Consider the following 19,510-nt stretch of genomic DNA (forward strand, 5'->3'; position numbering starts at 1 on the left):
AAAACCTTGAGAATCTGGATTTGTCATTTAAAAGTTGTTTCGAGTTTTAAAAGTGGTTTCGAGTTTTAACATAAGTAGAAGAGCAGCCCAGAGTAGATTTGTGAATTTTGTGTCCAGCTGGCAGAGGACAGTGCTGGTGTCCAAACACATGCCTAGCAGAGCTTAGATAGCTTTGCAGGTTTACTGAGGTTATGTAGCCTCTGTACGAGGCCAAAGGCACAGTCCTGCCCATGGGGTTTTTGCTTTGAGCTCAGCCCCAGTATTTTTTATGCTGCTTATTTGCAGGACAGCCACAATAAAAGCTAGCCTTACATATATTCAGACTTCATAAATTGATTTTTCAACTGTTTTGGAGCAAATAAAGTTAAAGAGAAAGATGTCTCTGTGTCAGAGGTAGAAGGAATAGCCAAAACTCATGCAGGGATGAAAGGTATATTGCAATCTCATAACTACTGACCTTAGCCAAACCCTAAGTCCTTGTCCTGATTTTGGCTGGGGTGGAGTTAATTTTATTCACAGTGGCTGGTGTGGGGGTGTGGTTTGGATTTGTGCTGCACGGTGTTGATAATACAGAGATGTTTTTGTTATTGCTGACCAGGCTGACACAGAAGAACCAAGGCTTTTTCTGCTGGCAAGGAAGTTGGGGGTGCATGGGAGGTTGGGGAGAGACATGGCCAGGACAGGTGGCCCAAACTGAGCACAGAGAAATTCCAGACCATATGACATCATGCTCAGGATACCAAACCAGGGGAAGAAGGAGGAAGGGGTAGTATTTGGAGTGATGGTGATTGTCTTCCCAAGTAACCATTGCACATGATGGGGCCCATGTGATGTCTGAACACCTGCCTGCCCATGGGAAGCAGTGAATTAATTTCTTGTTTTACATTACTTGCGTGTGCTGCTTTTGCTTTTCCTGTTAAAATATCTTTGTCTCAGCTCACAAGTTTACTATCTTTCACACTTCCAATTCTCTCCCCAGTCCTACTGGTGGGGCAGTGAGGAAGCAGCTGTGTGGGGCTTGGCTGCTGCCTGGGGTTAACGCCTGTTACTGACGCTGATGTGGGATTGTGTATTGATCCCTGTTCACCAAAAGTAAAACAGTTGAACTGTACTGGAGGGGGTGGTGGTGGTGGAGAATGAGTTGTGTATGTGCTCTGTCCATTCCAAGGGTGAAAAATAGATTTCTAATTCACACAGCCTTCCTACCTACTGCTGCTTCTGAGAAAGTATTCTTCATACTGGCTGAATAAACTAAAGCCAGCCAGGTATAGGCATGCTACTGTAAAAGCTTTTCCAATACTTATACCCACAGCAGGCAAAATCCCAACATTCGGTTATCTTAAGCAAAATATTCCATGGTCTACCTTACAAACAAAAGGGTTTTTTAAATCCTTTTTGCCAATGGAATTTGAAAAATAGACAGAATTTTACTAGGTAGAATTTTCAACAATACCTCCGTGATTTTAGAGTCTGAGATCTGCTCTTCTGCGCAAGCCAGTAGGATCAATTACTAAATTCTGTGTGTACAATGTCTTTCAGTTGTGTAGTACAGCAAGGTCCCAGCTCAATAATATTAATATCATAATTCCACAATGGATCATTATTTTCTTCTTTCACACTGTATTTAAGTTTCCTTTTCATAGTTTTTTTCCTTCAAATTGAGCAAGAAGGGAATTAGTTACTTCATGGTAACAAACCACATGAATTGTGGGGCTGTGCGTTTTTCTGAGAGAGGTGTGTGTATAGAAACTAATCTTTTGTTGTGATTGCCCTCACTCTGCTCATCAAAGAAAAGTCTCTACCTGAACAGGCTAAATTCAAGTATTAGGCACAATTAAGTAGCCTATAAAAAAAAAAAAAAAAAGAAAAAAAGGATATGCATTTCAGAACTTTTAAATGAAACATGTAGCTAAAGATGGCTTTGAAAATGTGCATAGTAGAGAGACTGATTTTCATGAGTTAATCAGCTGGATGTTTATCACAGACAGACTGAAGTGCCCCATCCAGGCAGCTGTCCATAAGTGCCACCAACATATCCGCTCGATTGAGCGGTGTAGATAGAAAGGGCTGGATGGTCAGAAGCTATATGTAACATTTCTGAACACTATGGAGACAAATCACATGGGGTTAAAATAGTCATGGTGGGGTAGGAGTTCAAAAGTATTTATTCCAGGAAGAGAGGGTGTGATTTAATTATGCTATCAACTTTATTAGATCATTTGTGAACTCTGTTGGCAGCAACTATTCAGTTATATTTAAGGGAAATTTGTGACAGTTCTCCTTTTTCAAACCTGCAAGGAACTGGCTGATTTTTAAAAAATGGGGACTGTCTTTGGGTGTTTTAAAATATCAGGCATTTTGAGATTTTTAAAGACAATATGCATATTAAGATCTGATTTTCCTTTAAAAAGCAAGTTCCTTGCATTCTCTTTGGAATTGCTAGAATCGATTGCTATACCCACAACAGATCTAGGACTTCTTTCTGGTCATGTTTGAGGGACACAATATAACATGTACTGTGCTTCTGCAGCCTCAGGAATCCCAGTGAAAAGTCAAATATTTAAAAAAATAGGTGTGTCTTACAGCTCATAGTGAGATATGATATGAGAATGTTGGTTTTGTTGGGGTGTTTTTCATGCTGGCAAGAAGGGAACAAAACAGGCATAATTTTCCTCTAAAAGAAAATTAATTTCTGCAGGCTCCTCTTGGATCATGCTTATTGCTCCCATTGATTCCAAGTTGGCTTAACTCAATACTCTGTTTAACCAACTCTCTTACTGAGAGTTAGTCTCTCAGCTTTCTGGGGTTTTCTTAATCCATCAGATTTTATTTGGGTATAAATAACACATAGTTGGCATCGTAACAGTAGGATGGCTGACCACAGTCTAGGAGCAGCAGGAGTGACTGCTGTACAGCTGTTTTCATTGCCTCTGCAGTTTCAGTCCCTTAATGTAAACCCCAAACTTTTACAGTGAAATGAACCTGCATCCATTGCATCACGCAGCTCTTCAGAAAAAAACAAGCGTTATTCTGAATATTTAAGTTCTCTGGGAAAAAACTTTGTGTTAGCTCTGTATATATATCCTTAAGGTCAACTCTTGATATAAATTATCATAGCATTTCACACTCTCAGGGTTCCACAGGTGATTTGGTAGATCAGATTTGTTTACTGTACCAGAGAGAATGCTTTATTTTGATATTAACTCAGTATTTGATAGTTCCATTTTATTCCTTTTAATTGTGGGGTTTTTTTGGTTGTGTTTTTTTGTTGTTGTTGTTTGTTTGTTTGTTTGTTTGTTTGTTTGTTTTTTGTGGGTTTTTTTTTTTTTTTAATCCTGTTTACGTTATAGGGTTTTGTTTGGGGCTTTCTGTTTTTGTGTTTGTTTTGCTTTGTTTTTTAATGAACAGTCAGCTACATGACTACTCATGACAGCATGTGTACTTGTTGTTTTTATGCTAATTTGTTGAACAAAATAGATTTTGAATTTCACCTTAAATTGTAGGTTACACTACACAAAATTCACAAAGATGTATATTGCCTTCACAGTGTTTACATGAGGGGAAAATTACCAGATATTAAGCTTCAGGGTTGTTGTTGAAATTTAGCCCTGGTCAAAAAGTCTGATCTGAAAAATCTTAGGTGACCCCTTGAAATAAGTTTGTTTATATCATTCTAGTCATGGAAGACACTCTGCTGTACCTGAAATGCAGGTATTGTATGTGTGTTAACAGTTTCTGTCAGGCATGGCATACACTTTTTGGAAATGAAGTTCGTTCTAATGAACATTTAACACAATTTTGTTATTTTTTGTAGTGCTTTTGCTGGAAAAAATGTGAAATTAGCATGAAGGGTGAAGCCTGAAACATCATTAAGTTGTAATAATAAAAAATAGATTTCTAGCTAATAGATGAGAAAATAAAACTTTCATGCCTAAACCTTCATGTGGAAAAGTCATTCTCAGGGGGTTATTTGTAGTGCAATGCAGGTTTTAAAAAAGGGCAGGGTGGGAGCCTTTATGTTTTGCAGATGTTTCAATCAATCCTCAAGTATACAAGGAAACAATAATTTCTGCCTTTTGCTGTTTTGAATGCTCTGTGAAATTTGGAATAACCCTAAAACCAGTGCAAATTCAGCAGAAAGGCAGCAGTATTCTACAATTAATATTCTCTTATAGGTAGTAGTTGGTTATAAAGATTCTAATGCCTTTTTGCATGAAAGATGATGCACTATTGAAGTTCATTGTCTTTTATTTCACTTTCTCAAGATTAATAAGTTACCTACAGGCTTGTAGTAATGTAAAATCTGTAATTTTAATAGCATCCTTGTATTCTAAAACATATTAAAATATATATGTACCGTGTAAATGCAGTCCCACAGTGGGTAATTTTACTTTTTTCTTTTTCCCCCTAGACATTCAATGAATTTGAAATAGAACAACATCAAGAATGTGCTTATGACCACTTGGAAGTGTTTGATGGTGAAAGTGAAAAATCGCCAATCCTGGGTCGCTTATGTGGCAGTAAAATACCAGATCCTCTCATTGCTACTGGAAACAAAATGTTTCTCCGCTTTATTTCTGATGCATCAGTTCAAAGAAAAGGCTTCCAAGCAACTCACTCTACAGGTCAGAAATCAGGACGTGCTTTTTACTAATAGCTTTCCCATTGCTCTTTAGTGGTAGATACATAGAGTTTTGGGGTTTTTTTTAGGAATGGGATGAGTTCACAGATGTAGCAGATGTATGTAATGAGGCCTTGAGCCCACTAGGAAAAGTCTGAGATTGCAGGAAGTATTCTCTAATATTTTAGATATTCCTTTCTCCCTGTCTCTCTTTCATAGGTAAGAAATAAAAAAAGTGTTGAAACAAACATAAGAAAATGAGGTTCCTCAGGATTCATGACTGAGATCATAAAAGGTTGAATATCTTTTCATTGTATTTGTAATGACAGCACTTAACTGCGACATGTGATGCACCTCCATTAATTTCCTGTTCTAACTTAAACAAAAATCTGGGTTTCATGTAAACAGATATTTCTTTCCTGTAGTGCTTAAAAGAAAAGACAAAGAAAAGAAGAATAAGAAAAAAAACAACATTGAAGACTTACTTAGGACCTTTAGAATATAATGTTCTTCATATTTACCATTCAATTTTCTTGTTTGACAGAAGTCACTGAAGTTGGAAACAGTGGTTTGTAATTGCATAAATAGACCTTTTGGGACATTTTCAATGTGTAGATTTTTCTTCTGATGTTGCTTGGCTTACAGTGGCCTCTAGTGCTGAAGCTCTGAACATCCAGTGCCTGCAGTAAAACAGGGAGATTTGGGGTTTTTTAACCTTTATTTTAATCTTCAATTATAATGTCTGTCTTTACTGTCCTGAGTTCGTTCTTATTTATCCAAGCAATAGATAATTCAGAAAATATTTCATAAATATATCTGCTAGGAGATAAGATTTAATGAAAAGTAATCGTTATTAATAGAATAATCAAGTTGATGAGTCACTGTTAATGTAATATGATATTACCCAAGGTATCCATCAAGTTGATGTGTAATGCTCAGCTAAAAAAATCCTCATATATATCAATGCTGGAAATTTGTCTTTTTTTCTTTCTGATTTGTTCCAAAAAATCTTTAGTAATTTAGTTTCCCTTTCAGAGAAAGACAGTAGACAACAGTATATGAAATCTTTATGATCTGGGTGAAAGTGAAAAGTTTAGCTACCTGTAATTTAGTTTGTTTTACTTGTGGAAAATCCTCTCCCACAAGCATGCAATGTTTTGCTTTCCCTACTAGATTAACACTTTCTTTTAAATTCAAAATTAGATAGAAGTAATAATTACCAATTTTTAATTACCTCAGGGTATATAGTTAAAGGTCAGAACTCCTGCTAGAACATGTGTTGTAAAGCTGCTGTCTCATTTATTGTCCTCACTTTCAGTTTTCAGAATTGGAGCAGTTCAGTATGTGAACAAAGTTGAGATGTATACTCCCTAAATTCTAGAGATTACAAGTTTTGTTATGACTTGCTGAATTTTCCCTCATATCTGCTGAGTTTTATGTACTTGAAATATAGAAATGTTCATATCATGGACAAGCATGTGCTTTTATGAGAAACTGAGAAAAATAAAATCTACCCAGTTTCTAAGAATGTTATAGAAAACAAAAATATTTACCTCCTTAAGGGAGTACATTTATTTCTCTCAGCTGCTGTTGCACAGACTGCTCCCGGAGATGAACCCTCATCACTAGCCTGTACCTGGAGGTAGTGTTTGAATGAGGGAAAGCTCAGGTCTTGCAGCCTATTCCTCCGTTCTTGAGCCAAACACAGATGTTCTGTGAGAAATCTGTGAGAATTTTTCCTCTGAGCTGTGGGCACATGTGAATGAACAGATGTGCAACAAGTGTACGGGCAGAGGATTCTGTATTCCCTTAGTTCATCTTTTCTAGAAAAAAATAATTCATGGTGTGCAGTGGAAGTAGACAAGGTTGTGTTCAATCCTGCTTAGCTGTGCAGACAGACAGGGAGTGCTGAAGGAGCTGCTCCCATCACTTGGAACACGTTGGCAGAACTCACTGAAAGGACTGGTGTAACACAACTGCAGTGAATGAGTAGCTGGATTCTATGACAGAGCTGTCTCTGCTCCTGCATTCCTGCCATCTTCATGATTTAATGGCCCCTTATTATTCCAATAGATGCTGTTGATGATATTGATTTCCCTTCTATGACACTTTTTGGCTTGAAGAGCTATCCAATTTCCAAGTTTCCGTTTAATATTTCAGAAAACAGGATAAAAATGTAGCAACAAATACAGTATAGTTTTAAAAAAAATAAACTGGATTGAAAGGCTTCCTCGGGTGGAGCAAAACTTATGCTGTTTTGGAAGTGCAACACAGTTTTAGAAGGAGGTTCTGTCATATTTTCCCCTCTCAGAAAAGGCATAACACATCCAAGAGGAATTCATAAAAATGCTCCTGACAGAACATTAAGCATAACTGCTCAGGGAGTGATCTGTCTGCCCTAACTCAGACATCTAGTTCTCCCTCCTGGACAGCTTCATTTATGGTGCTTGGCCTCCAGCCACTGCTCCAGGAGGTTGCAGATCTACTGTAGGTCCTATTCATATCTGTCAGTGTTGGGAGGATGTCTCAAACAAATTCGGGTATCTCAGTTGTCGCTCAGTTTAGAGGCCTGCGTTACTTCCAAAATAGCTGTAATAATTCAGTATGGGAGTGCTGAATCAAATTTATAATCTCATTTTGTTAGTTCAGATGGCGTGAGTTTAAGCTTTTCCCAGCTATCTAGTTTGTTAAACAGGAAACTACTGCTTAATTTGTTCTTGTATTCTTAAGAAGCCTGAAAGTCTCCAGAAAGGTAATCAAACACAAGAGGGTTTTTGTGCCTCAAATGCTCTAGAGTCTTTCACTGAAGCTACCAGATCACCATTATTTTACAAGCTGGACATATTTCCTTACGGTCAGAGGCACACATCCTGCCTACAGCAGAGCTTCATGGAAACCACAATGGGGTTCGCCAAGGCTAAGCAAGCAGTGCTGCGTGGCTCTGCTCTGTTCTGTGCCTGTCCCACACGTCCCAGTGCAGTGCCTCGTTGTGCAGGCTGGATGTAGACTTCTGAAACTACAGCTTAATTCTTGAGAAACTGAAAATTGGGGTTGTAATTTCTATTCTAAAATATGAGGCTATAGTCTGTGAGGCAAGAGCAGGGGAACAGGAATTGCCATGTTCTGTGGTTGTGTGGCTACAACTTTTCTTTAAGCTCCTGTCCTCTGTAGCAAGCAGAGGGAAAGAATGCAGACAGTTCATTAAATGCTTTCTTGTTTGCAGCTGTTTGGTGTCTGAGGCAGGGAGATGTTCCTGATACTGGCAAGAGTCCATTCAAACAAAAAAATACCCCAAACAACCCCCTCTCCCCACAACAAAAAACCCCAAACCAACAAACAAAAAACCAATCAAACCAACCAACCAACCAAACACACACACAAAAAGAAAAAAAGGAAGCAAATTAAATTCAGAATAAGGTGGAAAAAACCAGTAAATTACGATATCAATGAGAAATAACTGTTTGAACTATCTTTCTTGCCGATGTTTTATCATGTGCTCCTATTTGTTCTTTAAGAGCACAAAACTTCAGACTGAACTGATCATGCATAACGGATTACTTACATAATTTATATTTCCTGGTTTTATTCCTTCATTTCCCTATTAAGAAAAAAAACACTTTTTAAAGAGTAAGGATTTGGTCATTACCATTATTAACTCTTAGCTGAAATGTGACTCCTCACAATATAATAGTGCAATTGGTCATGTTTAGTGGTGGTGGAATCCTTGAAGTAAAATTCAAAGTGTCGCTTCACCAAAGCTTAGAAATATTTGAATCTTGCCGTTTCTTTCAGGTTGCTAGAAAGTGATAAATCAATAATATTTGCATATTTTTAAATGCAGATAAAATTATCTGTTTATTTATAAAAATTAAATCTAAAATTGTGCATCTCCATATTTTGTTCAAGCTCATTTGCACTTGAAGTTTTTATCAAGTACTGTAAGACATTATTTGTTCTTTGATGAGAAACCAAAACTAAATTCTTCTGTTTATATTTAAATCTTTGTATATGTAAAGTAAAAAAGCCTGCACCCACCTTTTGGAAATATGCTGCATTGTGGAAACAATGCATTTTTTTCTCCTTAGTACAATTTTCATCTGTTCTTCTTTGGGTTTTAATAACACTTTTATTTACTTGTTGTATACCTTATTCACCTACACACTAAAGCTAATTCATATTTAAATTCTGAACTCTTTGAGCTATTATAAACAAGCTCTAAGGCTCAACATCTGTTATTCAACTTCGTACAAAGAGATTTATGCTAAAATATTGGTTTTCACAAAAGACACAGATCTGCCGCCAAAGGCTTGCCTCAAGAACAAGTCTTTCCATTACAAAGCTTTCTCTGGTAGCAGCAGCTTTCTCCCAGCCCACTCTTTTTCAGAGAAAGGCCTTCTCATGAACTACACAGCAAACAAGATAGAAAGCTTTGTAGTGGTGTTTAGTATTGAGATGTTTCTCCAGGTGCCATGTTACAGTTAAAGCTGACACTAGCGTGAAACAAAAAGAGTTTTGCACTTAGTCACTGACTACATGTGTGCTGGAGCTGAACCTCCCCTATCTCTTGCAAATGATGTCATTAACTCCTGTGGAAGCATCACCACTGAAGTGTGGGTACCATTACAGCCCGTCTTGGCCACAGGAACCTTTCCAGTGCCTACCCAAAGACTGTCGTACTGCTTAAGCCACATTCCCTGTCTTTGTCTTTCACTTGAAAATTACGAACTGTGTTCAAGTCTCTCTAGTTATAAAAGAGAATTTATGTAATAAAACTCAGAATGATGGAGTTATATCTGTACAGTGTAGTACTTAGATCTCAGCTTGATTAACCTGCTTGGGGCATTAAAATGCACTCAGCCAGAATGAAACTGGGCATCTATGAAAAGAAAACACAAATTTGCACTGAATAAGCTTCTTCATCTTTTTTCCCTCCACTTAGAATGTGGTGGCCGATTGAAAGCTGAGCTGAAGCCCAAGGACCTGTACTCGCACGCTCAGTTTGGTGATAACAACTACCCAGTCCAGGCAGACTGCGACTGGCTGCTGGTGGCCGAGCGCGGCTCTCACGTCGAGTTAATGTTCCAGACTTTCGAGGTTGAGGAAGAGGCAGACTGTGGCTACGATTACGTGGAGCTTTTTGATGGTCATGATAAGGCAGCAGAGAGACTTGGTCGATTTTGTGGATCTGGGGTAAGTAAATAGTTATAAATTTTATTTTTCATTTCTACAAAAAGATTAAGAATGGTAGGGCAGAGGAAGTTAAGGCTCATGAGATTCAGTTACTACACCTTATTGTGAAGGTACTAGATTATCTGCTTCAGATTTTAATGTATAAATTTGCAGGCTTGTAGTACAATCCCTCTCTTGAAATATTTTTATCGATAAATATTCTTACCTATTTTTTTACCAAAATATTGTAATGTTATGTTAAGCTTTAAGTAGCTGTCAGTGGCATGTTTATCAGCACACAAAGAAAAGTTAGCAGCTTTTTTTTTTCCTTACATTCACCATTGTTGGAAGTTATCACATTAAAGCTCTTTGAATTGTAAAGAAGCCACATTTTACAGTAGGAGGGGCAGCTGGGAAGTATTTATGATCTACTCATCAACTTTCAAGTCTGATTTTAGGAAAAAAAATGTGCTCCTAACTTGGGTGATTAATATGGGCCTTAAGAAGACTGTGAAATCCTATACGCATTCTGACACATTTTAACTGTGGGACATGGAGGAAACTGACCAGATGAAACCCTGAAAATGCTGTATCCTATTTCTCATTTTGGACTTGCATTGGTCTGCTGGCTGCCTGCCTTGTGAAAACTGGTGCAATGATCACACAAGTCCTCATCAATTCTTTATATGTGTGCCAGTGCAAGCGCATGTTTGTTCATATACTCCTTGCCTAGATAAAGGGCTTCAAAGACTCTACATGAGATTACAGAAGCCCTTAAGTAATTATGTATCACTTTTTTCAGCCTCTGAGCTGGATCAAACATCTTAGTTACTCAAACAAGTTACCTGTAAACTGGCTTAAGTCCTTTTTGTGCATTTTTGAACACTAATGATCCACAAAAGGTGCTTCCACTTGAGCCGCAGGGGATGAATTCTAAGGGAAATTCTACAACTGATTCTAAAATCTACTAATTTATACAAAACAATATTTTTCTTTGCAAGTTACCATATTTTAGCAAAGGGCAGCAAACAGGAAAATGGGCTGAATTCTTTTCTTCTTTTGGGGGCTTGGGGTGGAATGGTTGAGTATTGGTGGTGGTGGTTTGGTTCTGATAAGATGTAAATGAATGGCTTCAGATGCCACGTAGGATAGATACAATTAAATAGAAAAGCTATTGAAAATAAAAAGCAAAATGATACAAACTGGAATGGGAAAAATATGTATGTTAGTACATATTACCAGCATCTCAACTTTAGCAGGAAGATTCAGTAGCTCAGCTGATACATCTGATCAGTGTGCTTCAGTAATAAAACAGGAGTTTTATTAAAACTTTTTAAATTTTAAACCATGATTACTGCGAAGAATAAGATAGAAAATAGGTATTGGCCTCTATCATTTATTTAAGTTTAGAATATTGTATATGGTCTCACCTAATCACTTTCTTGCTCCAACAGAACTAGAGAAAAACTAGGAGTTTAGGTTATTTCCTCAGTCTGCCTCTGAAATTCCTAACCTATAATTGAGAGCACAATGAGATAGAGCTATTCTGTCTGATGATGTCAGACAGGATCATATGAGACACAGTGGAATTACATGATGAAGTGTCGCAGGAAATGAGAAATATTCATAAGGAAAAAAAAATTATCTGTCCACTCCATGTATTCATTCACAATTTTTTTTTCCCTTGTTCATTTATTTTAGCCACCAGAAGAAATTTATTCAGCAGGGGAATCTCTATTACTTCACTTTCACACTGATGATACAATCAACAAGAAAGGATTTCATATACGATACAGAAGTATAAAATATCCAGATAGCATGCACACCAAAAAATAACAGAAGAACCTCTATGCCAGAAAAGAAGAGCGAGAAAGAAAGAATGCAGTGAAAAGGAAGGAAAGTGTGTCTTTTTTTAAAAAAAAATGAAGTTATTAGCACAAATGTTTAATATAAGTTCAGTTGAAATGCTGACTTATAAGACCAGAGACTGAAATAAATACAAGAAGAAAATCACCTACCCCAGTGGAATAGTCAAGATGATGATGTGCAGGCTCCATACTTGACTGTCTCAGCAGAGCTTGTGAAAGGACTTTGCATGCAGGGAGAATATAAAAGCTTTTGTTCATGGTCCAGTATTTGCTAGAACTGCATGTGGATTCAATCAGTTTCATTCAGGGCCAGTGACCCTGCAGACCATTCTTCCTTCTGACAATTGTATGGTGTCTAGGAAGAAAAGAAGCTCTTTTAGGTCACACACTCAAAATACTGTACTTCTACCTAGTTGCTTTGACTTTGAATCCTGCATATTGGCATGTACAAGGACTTGAAAGAGGATATAAAATGGGAAGGTCTTCCTGCATTGCTCTGTATTTTTTAAAAATTCACCTGTCCTATCAGGTTATCTGTGTTTTGAAACTGGAAAATCCTACTTTTGAAATGTAACTGATCTATAGAGTATTTTGTTTTACTAATGACTGAGAAGTCTGAACTGTTACATCAGTCACCACTAGTAACCAGTCACCAGTTGACTGGATTGTAATGGTGTAAGCATCTGAAAATGTTTGGCTTACTGGTTAAGTAAGCTATCTTGGATGATGTGCTCTTATTTTGCACTGAATATAGAAAGAGACTGAAGTGAAAACCTGAATCAAAATCTGTATCCATGAGAAAGAGAAATGGTCAAGGACCATCTGAAACTCCTCCTACTGAACTTGTTTTCAGCAGTACATTTGAAACCACTGATACGCTTTATTTCTTTGGACTTTTTTGTGAATGAGCTATTTGCCTGATTCAGTTACTTAGAAATGAAGCTGCAGTAGTGTCCAAAAGACAAGTTTCCCAAAGAGGTTTTTGTTAGGGTTTTGGTTTTTTTTTTTTTTTTTGGTAAGGGTAAGACTATCCATGATGGTGAAAAAAGCAAAACAAAACAACAGACCCAGGATTTTTTTGATATCAATTGTGAATTCCTATGGTGCTATTCCATGAACATTAAAAAAAACCAAACAAACTGAGAAGTTCTAGATTTTTGAGCCAACTGTTTGCAGATCATGAATGTCTCACTGTACCTGGCTGCATCTGGAGAAGGAAGGCTTTACTGCTCCGATCGGAAGCAGGTTGCAATGGCAGTCCTATTCCTGTGGAACAACTACTATTATTGCCTTAGAATCCTCGCACACAGACAGATCTTCCTGTAGATATACTTCTAATTTGATAAATAATTTGACAACTCGAGCATCTTAGCATACACTAACAAAAGCATCTTCAAGCAAAGGCCCCATCTGCAGAGAGAGATCATCTGCTGTAAATACAGTGACCTGCTTTTGACGTAGAGATATGTTACCTTTAGAACTGAGATATTCTATGTGATTTAGGCCATACATGGCTCTAGTCATAATGTATATGCATTATGTAAGTATTGTATGAATGAGTGCTCCAGGAGAGTGAGAAGTATGGGTGAATGTGGAATTGTTTCTTTATGTGCCAAGTTCTATCGGGACCCTGTTTGACTGTAGCAACTTTTCTTTAAAGGCTTCATAGACAGACAACAAGGACTTCTAGTTTGCAAGAATCAAGTTTAAATGAATATTATGTTTCTCTTACAAGAAATATTATTTTGATATCCTTTGATGTAAGTTGCTACTCAAATTAGCTTAGTTTTTGTTTCCTTCTATGAACATACATTGGCACTAATAAATCTGACTTTTTTTATAAAAATAAAAACCAAATGTCTGTATAGGTCTCTGCTTGTTTTAACAGCCCTGTTGTTACTCATATATATTTTTCTTTTTAAATAGCTGGTGTGTATGAAGTTCAGAAACGTAATAATTTCTGTGTATTTATAATGCTGCTCTATTGTCTTTTTGGCTCATTTTTCAGGGTGTTTGCTCAAGAAATGAACTACAAACATTTTCTCAAAGGTCTTTTACTACACAATTCAGGCAGACATATTACTAAAGTTAAACAAGTAAAATGTGTATTCTTGGTGCTGTTACATAATTTAGCATCTGGGTGGAATTCCAATGCTTGAATTTCTGAAAGGAAAAGCAAGCAGCAGCAGTGTCTCCTTGGCGTGGTTAGTCAAAAGGAGCTGGGAAGGTCTGAGGCTGAGAGCAAATGCAAGTTTCCATGCTCCCCTATTTTCCACTTTTTTGTTCTGGTCTCCCATTAATATTATTTCTCTGTTTGCTAAAGTCTTCCTTTTCTATCAACTTGGCTTTCTTATTCCTCTCAAGATTACTCTAATAACCACAGAGTTGAGCCAAGATCATTATTTTTTTGAAAGATTTCTTTTGTTGTGGTTGATTGATACAGGCCCCTGTATAAATCCCGCTGTCCTATGTTAAATAGTGCAGCAGAAATGGGTGGAGAAGAGGTTGGACCTGGGGGCAGCATGTTATGGTGTGTTTCTAAAACCCTGTGGAAGGTGATACTTTATTTTCATATCAAAGTATTGCTTTTGAGCACAGCATTTCTGGGATTTTTTCACATGGAATATGCGGAGTCAGAAAATTAGTTGCCATAACTTTAAGTACAAAGTTTGACTTTATTTATCTGATTGGTTATTCCTTTGTAGCTCTCATATGCTTCAGAGTGGTGAAAATGCAGAAGGTGTTCTTACTGATTATCTCGATGATAAATGGACCATATGGGTTCTATCTTCTCATTGGCCGTGATCCTAGTCAGTGCCTCATGGTGATATCAGATGCTATTTAAAATACAGCTATTTACAAGTCCTAGGAGATTTTTCCTGATGTAATGAAAAATGACATATGCAGTAAACTCGCTTATAGGGGAAGTACGCCTTATAAATAGCCTAACAATAAGAAAATAATGAAAAAATAATTTATTTTGATTTTTGAAATTGTGGAAAGCAGTGTGAGTTATCCTCATGTGCAGTTCCAGCTTTGAGATCTAGTTACAGTGCATTTACTGGCAATATTCCCATCAGGGTGAAGATGATACTTGTTCTGCTTCCTATTTGACACAAACGTTTTTGACTGTGGCATAGTCGCTGTATTTAAATTACTTTTCCTGGAGCATTTTGTTAAGTTCTCAACTGCATAAAGAGCTTGTGATGTGCTGAGTATTATTCTTTAATGTTAAATTCAGCATAAAGTTTTATTTTGATGGAATGTACTTGTTCTGCATGGCTCGCAGGCTCTTAGAGAGTTTAAGTCTGTGGAAGACCAAATCCTGTGATAAATATCACACTCAGATAAGAGAGAAGGTAAGGTACATTTGTGAGAGTCTTTCCTTGTGTTCTTAAAAAAACCTCAAACCAGCAAAAGAGAAAAAAAAAGTTTAAAAAGGATAAAAGTCATCAGTGAAAGCAGTTAAAATGGTTGCCTTACGTACAAGCTGTGGAGGTCAAGCTGAAGTGAATAATGCAAGGTAAGTGCGCACACAGCAGATTTTCTATTCTTTGCTGACCTTTTGTTATAATCTACAACACATTTGAATACTATAGCCTTGCTGTGAGACCCATGAAACAGCGAGTTGACCTAAGCATGGGTGAGAGCCAAATCAGATCCTTAACACAGTATTGCAGCTTTACTTTTTCATTTAAAGCAGATTGGTTTTGCACCACTGTAAAAAATTAAATTAATTGGATGGAAGCTTTATTCACCTGGGGATTTAGTTTTGCACTTTTGCTACGCTGTCTGGGTGCAAGCGGCTCACCTAATTTGTTCTAACACAGGAAATTGTTGTTGACCTCACAGGCTGTGTGTGTGCTGCACCACCACAGAGAGTGGTCACTATCGAAGCTCACTGGAACTTTTATAATTAAAAAGTTCTGTTCTGCCAAAATTTACAGATCTCAGAGTTTATGGACCTGGTATGTGTATGCAATTTCAGGGAAGTATTCAGTCTTAAAATAGACTTGGCCAGTAACCAGAGGAGAATTTTTCTTCGACTTCAGGTCTGAAATCAGGCTCAAATGGAGAATAGGAGGGGATGGGTTATATCACATTAACATACCTGATCATACAGATTGGCAGAACCTTACCAAGGTTGCTCTGATTTTGATTTTGTCATTGCTGATTGTGATTAAACTCTTAATTGGTCAGTCAAAACAAAGAAAGAGGAGGCAGAACAAAGTGCCTGAAGAAGCAAAATATAAAGCTACCACAGATACAACTACATTACCTTAAAAAAAAAAAAAAAGTCCAAAGTCAGCCCTGTTACCGATATATTATTTTTTCCATTCATCCTTCATATTCTTTAAAAATGCTTTATGATGTACTGTTTTCACTTACCTAGGAAACAGTTAGACAGAACCAATTGCATTGGTTAGTGAATTTTTCAGAGAACTGAAGACAACCTAAGAAATGGCTTGCTTTGGTTCTAAATCATGTATATCTAGAGTAACCACCCATTTGTGAGAGGGGGTGACACTGGGCTTATAGCTCTTAGAGGTTGAGGTTTTTTTCCTCTCTAGCACTATCAAGTTTTTCTGCTCTAAACTGTATACTTAGGACAATATTTTAATGTTATTCTGCTTGCTCTAATTCAATTAATCAAAATAATAAGCAGCTGCTTAATACTGTTTCATGGAATTAGGATGAATGAAGTCTGATTAAAACAAAAAGAACAAAGGAAAATGCACTTTGCAAGTTATTCCTTGTTAGAAAATGTTCTTATTTCCTCTGATTTTTTTTTATCCTGAGTTCACAAAGAAAACAAGCTGTGACAGTGGCAAAAAATATTTACGGTGCAGTGGTATTGGGTGAACAGCAAAAGGAAACATTAGCAAGGCTTGAGTGTCTCTCTGTTTGGATCCCATTTCTGCAATTGTTTTCAATGGTTTTTATTTGTAACCTACCAAATCTCATAATAATGCAAGATTAGGTGATACTACAGACAGATGACAGGGGGTTTTTGTGTGTGTGAATGTCTTCAATGATCTTCAGATGTAGTGATTCTTCCTGTGTTGTTGCAACTACTGGAAAGGATCCCTGAATTTATGCATGTATGTTAGAGGGTGTTTACTGTGTGATAGCTACATCTGAAATACAAGGACTGCTAATAATCATTAGGAATATAAAATCTTTCAGAGCATGCCCAGTGACCTTTCTCTTTCCATGGCAGTGTTTTCTTGGGACATGTCAGGTAAGTGTTGACACAATGAAATGCAATGAAAGGAAGTTATAGTGGAAAAGGAAAGATGAAAAAGACATTTTGGCTCGCATGTGGCATGTCATCATCACAGAGTAGAGTGAGATTGTTTAGAACATGTCACAAGAATAGATATGGGAGTAAGACAATGAATCTGAACAATACAACATTTAAGCTGAGTGTCACGAGACCTCTTTAGTGTTAGAGAATAGTTTCCCAGGAATGATAGTCCCATCTCTCAAATATCAGGAGCAGTATTGTACAGAAAGTTGTCTAATGGAGAGAGAGCAATACCCAAAGGTGCCTTTCAGTTATGAAACTCTGCTCAAATTTGTGCAAAACATTTGCTATAAGGTCAATTTATTTAATAGTAATAGCAATACACTTTTGTAATTGAAAGAACTGTAGCTAGTGAAGACAAAAACACTTCTGTTACAATAGATAGACTACAATAATGACTCACATCTGCAACCTGGACATCTTGAATAATCTCAAGTGGAATATTAATATATAGCAAGTGTTAACAATTGTTGAGATGCCTTTAGAGAGTTGATGTTCTGAAGAGCTGCATGCACAAAAGCTGACTTCTTGGAGACATATTTACTAATATATTTGCCTTTCTTACATTGTTGCTCTTTCTTTTGATGGTCATGAATCAACAATAAATGAATAAAATAAAACATTTTTAATTACTAAAATCTATAGCCTTGACTATGTTGTATAGTCAATATATAGACCATACAGAGCTGAAAATATTACCTATTGACATTTAATTAATTACTTAAAAATTCTTATTATGTCAGCAAAGGCAATGTTTTAGTGAAGACATTGAATAAAATATCTTTGGAATATTTCTAGGTTATAAGAGTAGTAACTCAATTTTTATCCTTTTAATGTGAAACTTTCTTGAGATTGCTGCATCATTGACAAAATACTTTTTAAAATGTGCACTTTAGAGTAGATAAATCCTGAATGTTCTTGGTCTGTTTGCCCTGTAGGACATAAAAGTATGTAAGTTACGTTAGTGTTAATTTTAGTTTACAGCTGTTTAAAGTATAGGCTGATTCATTATATCACTGGAATGAGTTGGTTTTGTTTTGTTTTGTTGCTATAAAGGAGGATCTTAACATCTGGGAAATTTAGTGAGTGCTAAATGAATTTAGTGTGTGGTAACCTACTATAATGCCCATTAAGGTGAGGGAGAGGTGCAAGCAGAGAGAGGGGCAGCTCTCATTTTTTACACAAAATCTGGCTCTCAAATTCTCTATTGCAAAGAGCCTGTTAGTGTTATGTTTTTGTATAGCCACAATGAAAGTTCTGCTGAGAATGTTTCAAAATATTTTTTTTTTCAGGAAGCCTTGATGAGAATAGCTCTATGAATAAAAATCAGACTCCTATTATATTTTTAAAATTTATTTTTAATTTATTATAGAAGCATTGATTCCAAGTCTTTCTTAGTGTTGGTTTGGCAGAACTAGGAGTGAGAGGCTATCGGGTTTGCCTTTCCAAAAGGTCCTTGGCCTGAGGATCTCCTTTCCTGAGGAGACAAGCAGACAAGATGATTAGTTTTCCCCTTGAAAATGCAGTTGGCAATCCCTGCAGTTGCTGGTTTTTACCCAGAAATCTTGGATTGGCTGGTGGATTCAGTGTTTCACACTGAAAACAATAGACAAAATACTTAGAAATATAAATTGGATTAAATTTGTTTACTTTATACCAGGACTACTTAAACAAAGTCAACTGGTAGCAAAGAGATTTGTCAGAAGTAAGATTACTTATGTGCAGTTGCCTCTCTTCTTTTCCTTGAGCATGGCATATATCCCGTCTCTTCTGGGAAGCCACAAAATCACTGCTTTATTTGAAATCTCAAAGCAAATGACATTGCAAGAGCAAGTTGGAGAAAGAAAGGTTTTGAATATCTAAGCTTCGGTTGCTAAAAACAATTTGACATTGTCACAATGTGCCTTCGTAAGTAACTCTATGAATCTGAAAATAGGATTTGGCTACGGTTTAGAATGACTAAGGAAGAACAGAAAAACTGAAATGTGATAAAATAAGGTGTTATTGCTTCTGCACACAAGGGAAGACCTTTATTTTTTTATTTTTGCTTTTGGTTGTGACCTTCATAGCAGTTGCCTACAAATATAAACATGTCCTTTAAAATCCCTTATTCTGGGTGAAGTCGTTGAATGAAGAACAGCTGTTTGCACCCTAAGGAAGATTGATTGTTTCAAGTGAAAAAAAAAAAAAATCTCTGGAAATAGTGTTCAAATGAAAAATGTATGCTATTGCCAACATCCCCAGTGCTTGATGTCCTTCCAAAAAGGAGGACTACAGTTGCCTGTTATGGCACTTCATTAAATACTGTGTCCTGATACAAGTCACCTGAGGAATATTTCAGAATTTGTTGTTCTGTTTCCCACTTCATTTATTCAAAGTGTAAGAAATACAGTGGAAATCAGACATGAGTTCGTAGCAAAATTTATGGTAGAACCTCAGGATTGCATTTTGAAATGGATCCCTGGCATGAATAGTCAAGTTCTGAAAGAGACCTACAGTTACCCCAGCCTACATTCACATCATGCCTGCTTTGTATTTTGTCAT

General features: G+C 36.8%; 1 protein-coding gene across 2 annotated transcripts in view; it reads left to right on the plus strand.

Annotated features, from left to right (window-relative positions):
• The window catches only part of TLL1 (tolloid like 1), a 64,015-nt gene extending 50,505 nt beyond the window's left edge, over nucleotides 1-13,510 (plus strand). For both annotated transcript variants that reach the window (XM_040065391.2, XM_058420607.1), the window contains 3 exons: nucleotides 4,412-4,625; nucleotides 9,561-9,811; nucleotides 11,492-13,510. In XM_040065391.2, coding sequence (XP_039921325.2) covers nucleotides 4,412-4,625; nucleotides 9,561-9,811; nucleotides 11,492-11,626 — 600 coding nt within the window. In that variant the 3' untranslated portion in view covers nucleotides 11,627-13,510. The remainder of the gene's footprint in view (nucleotides 1-4,411; nucleotides 4,626-9,560; nucleotides 9,812-11,491) is intronic.
• The last annotated feature ends 6,000 nt before the right edge of the window (nucleotides 13,511-19,510 follow it).

The sequence above is a fragment of the Hirundo rustica genome, chromosome 5 (assembly GCF_015227805.2).
Source record: "Hirundo rustica isolate bHirRus1 chromosome 5, bHirRus1.pri.v3, whole genome shotgun sequence".
NCBI lineage: Eukaryota > Metazoa > Chordata > Aves > Passeriformes > Hirundinidae > Hirundo > Hirundo rustica.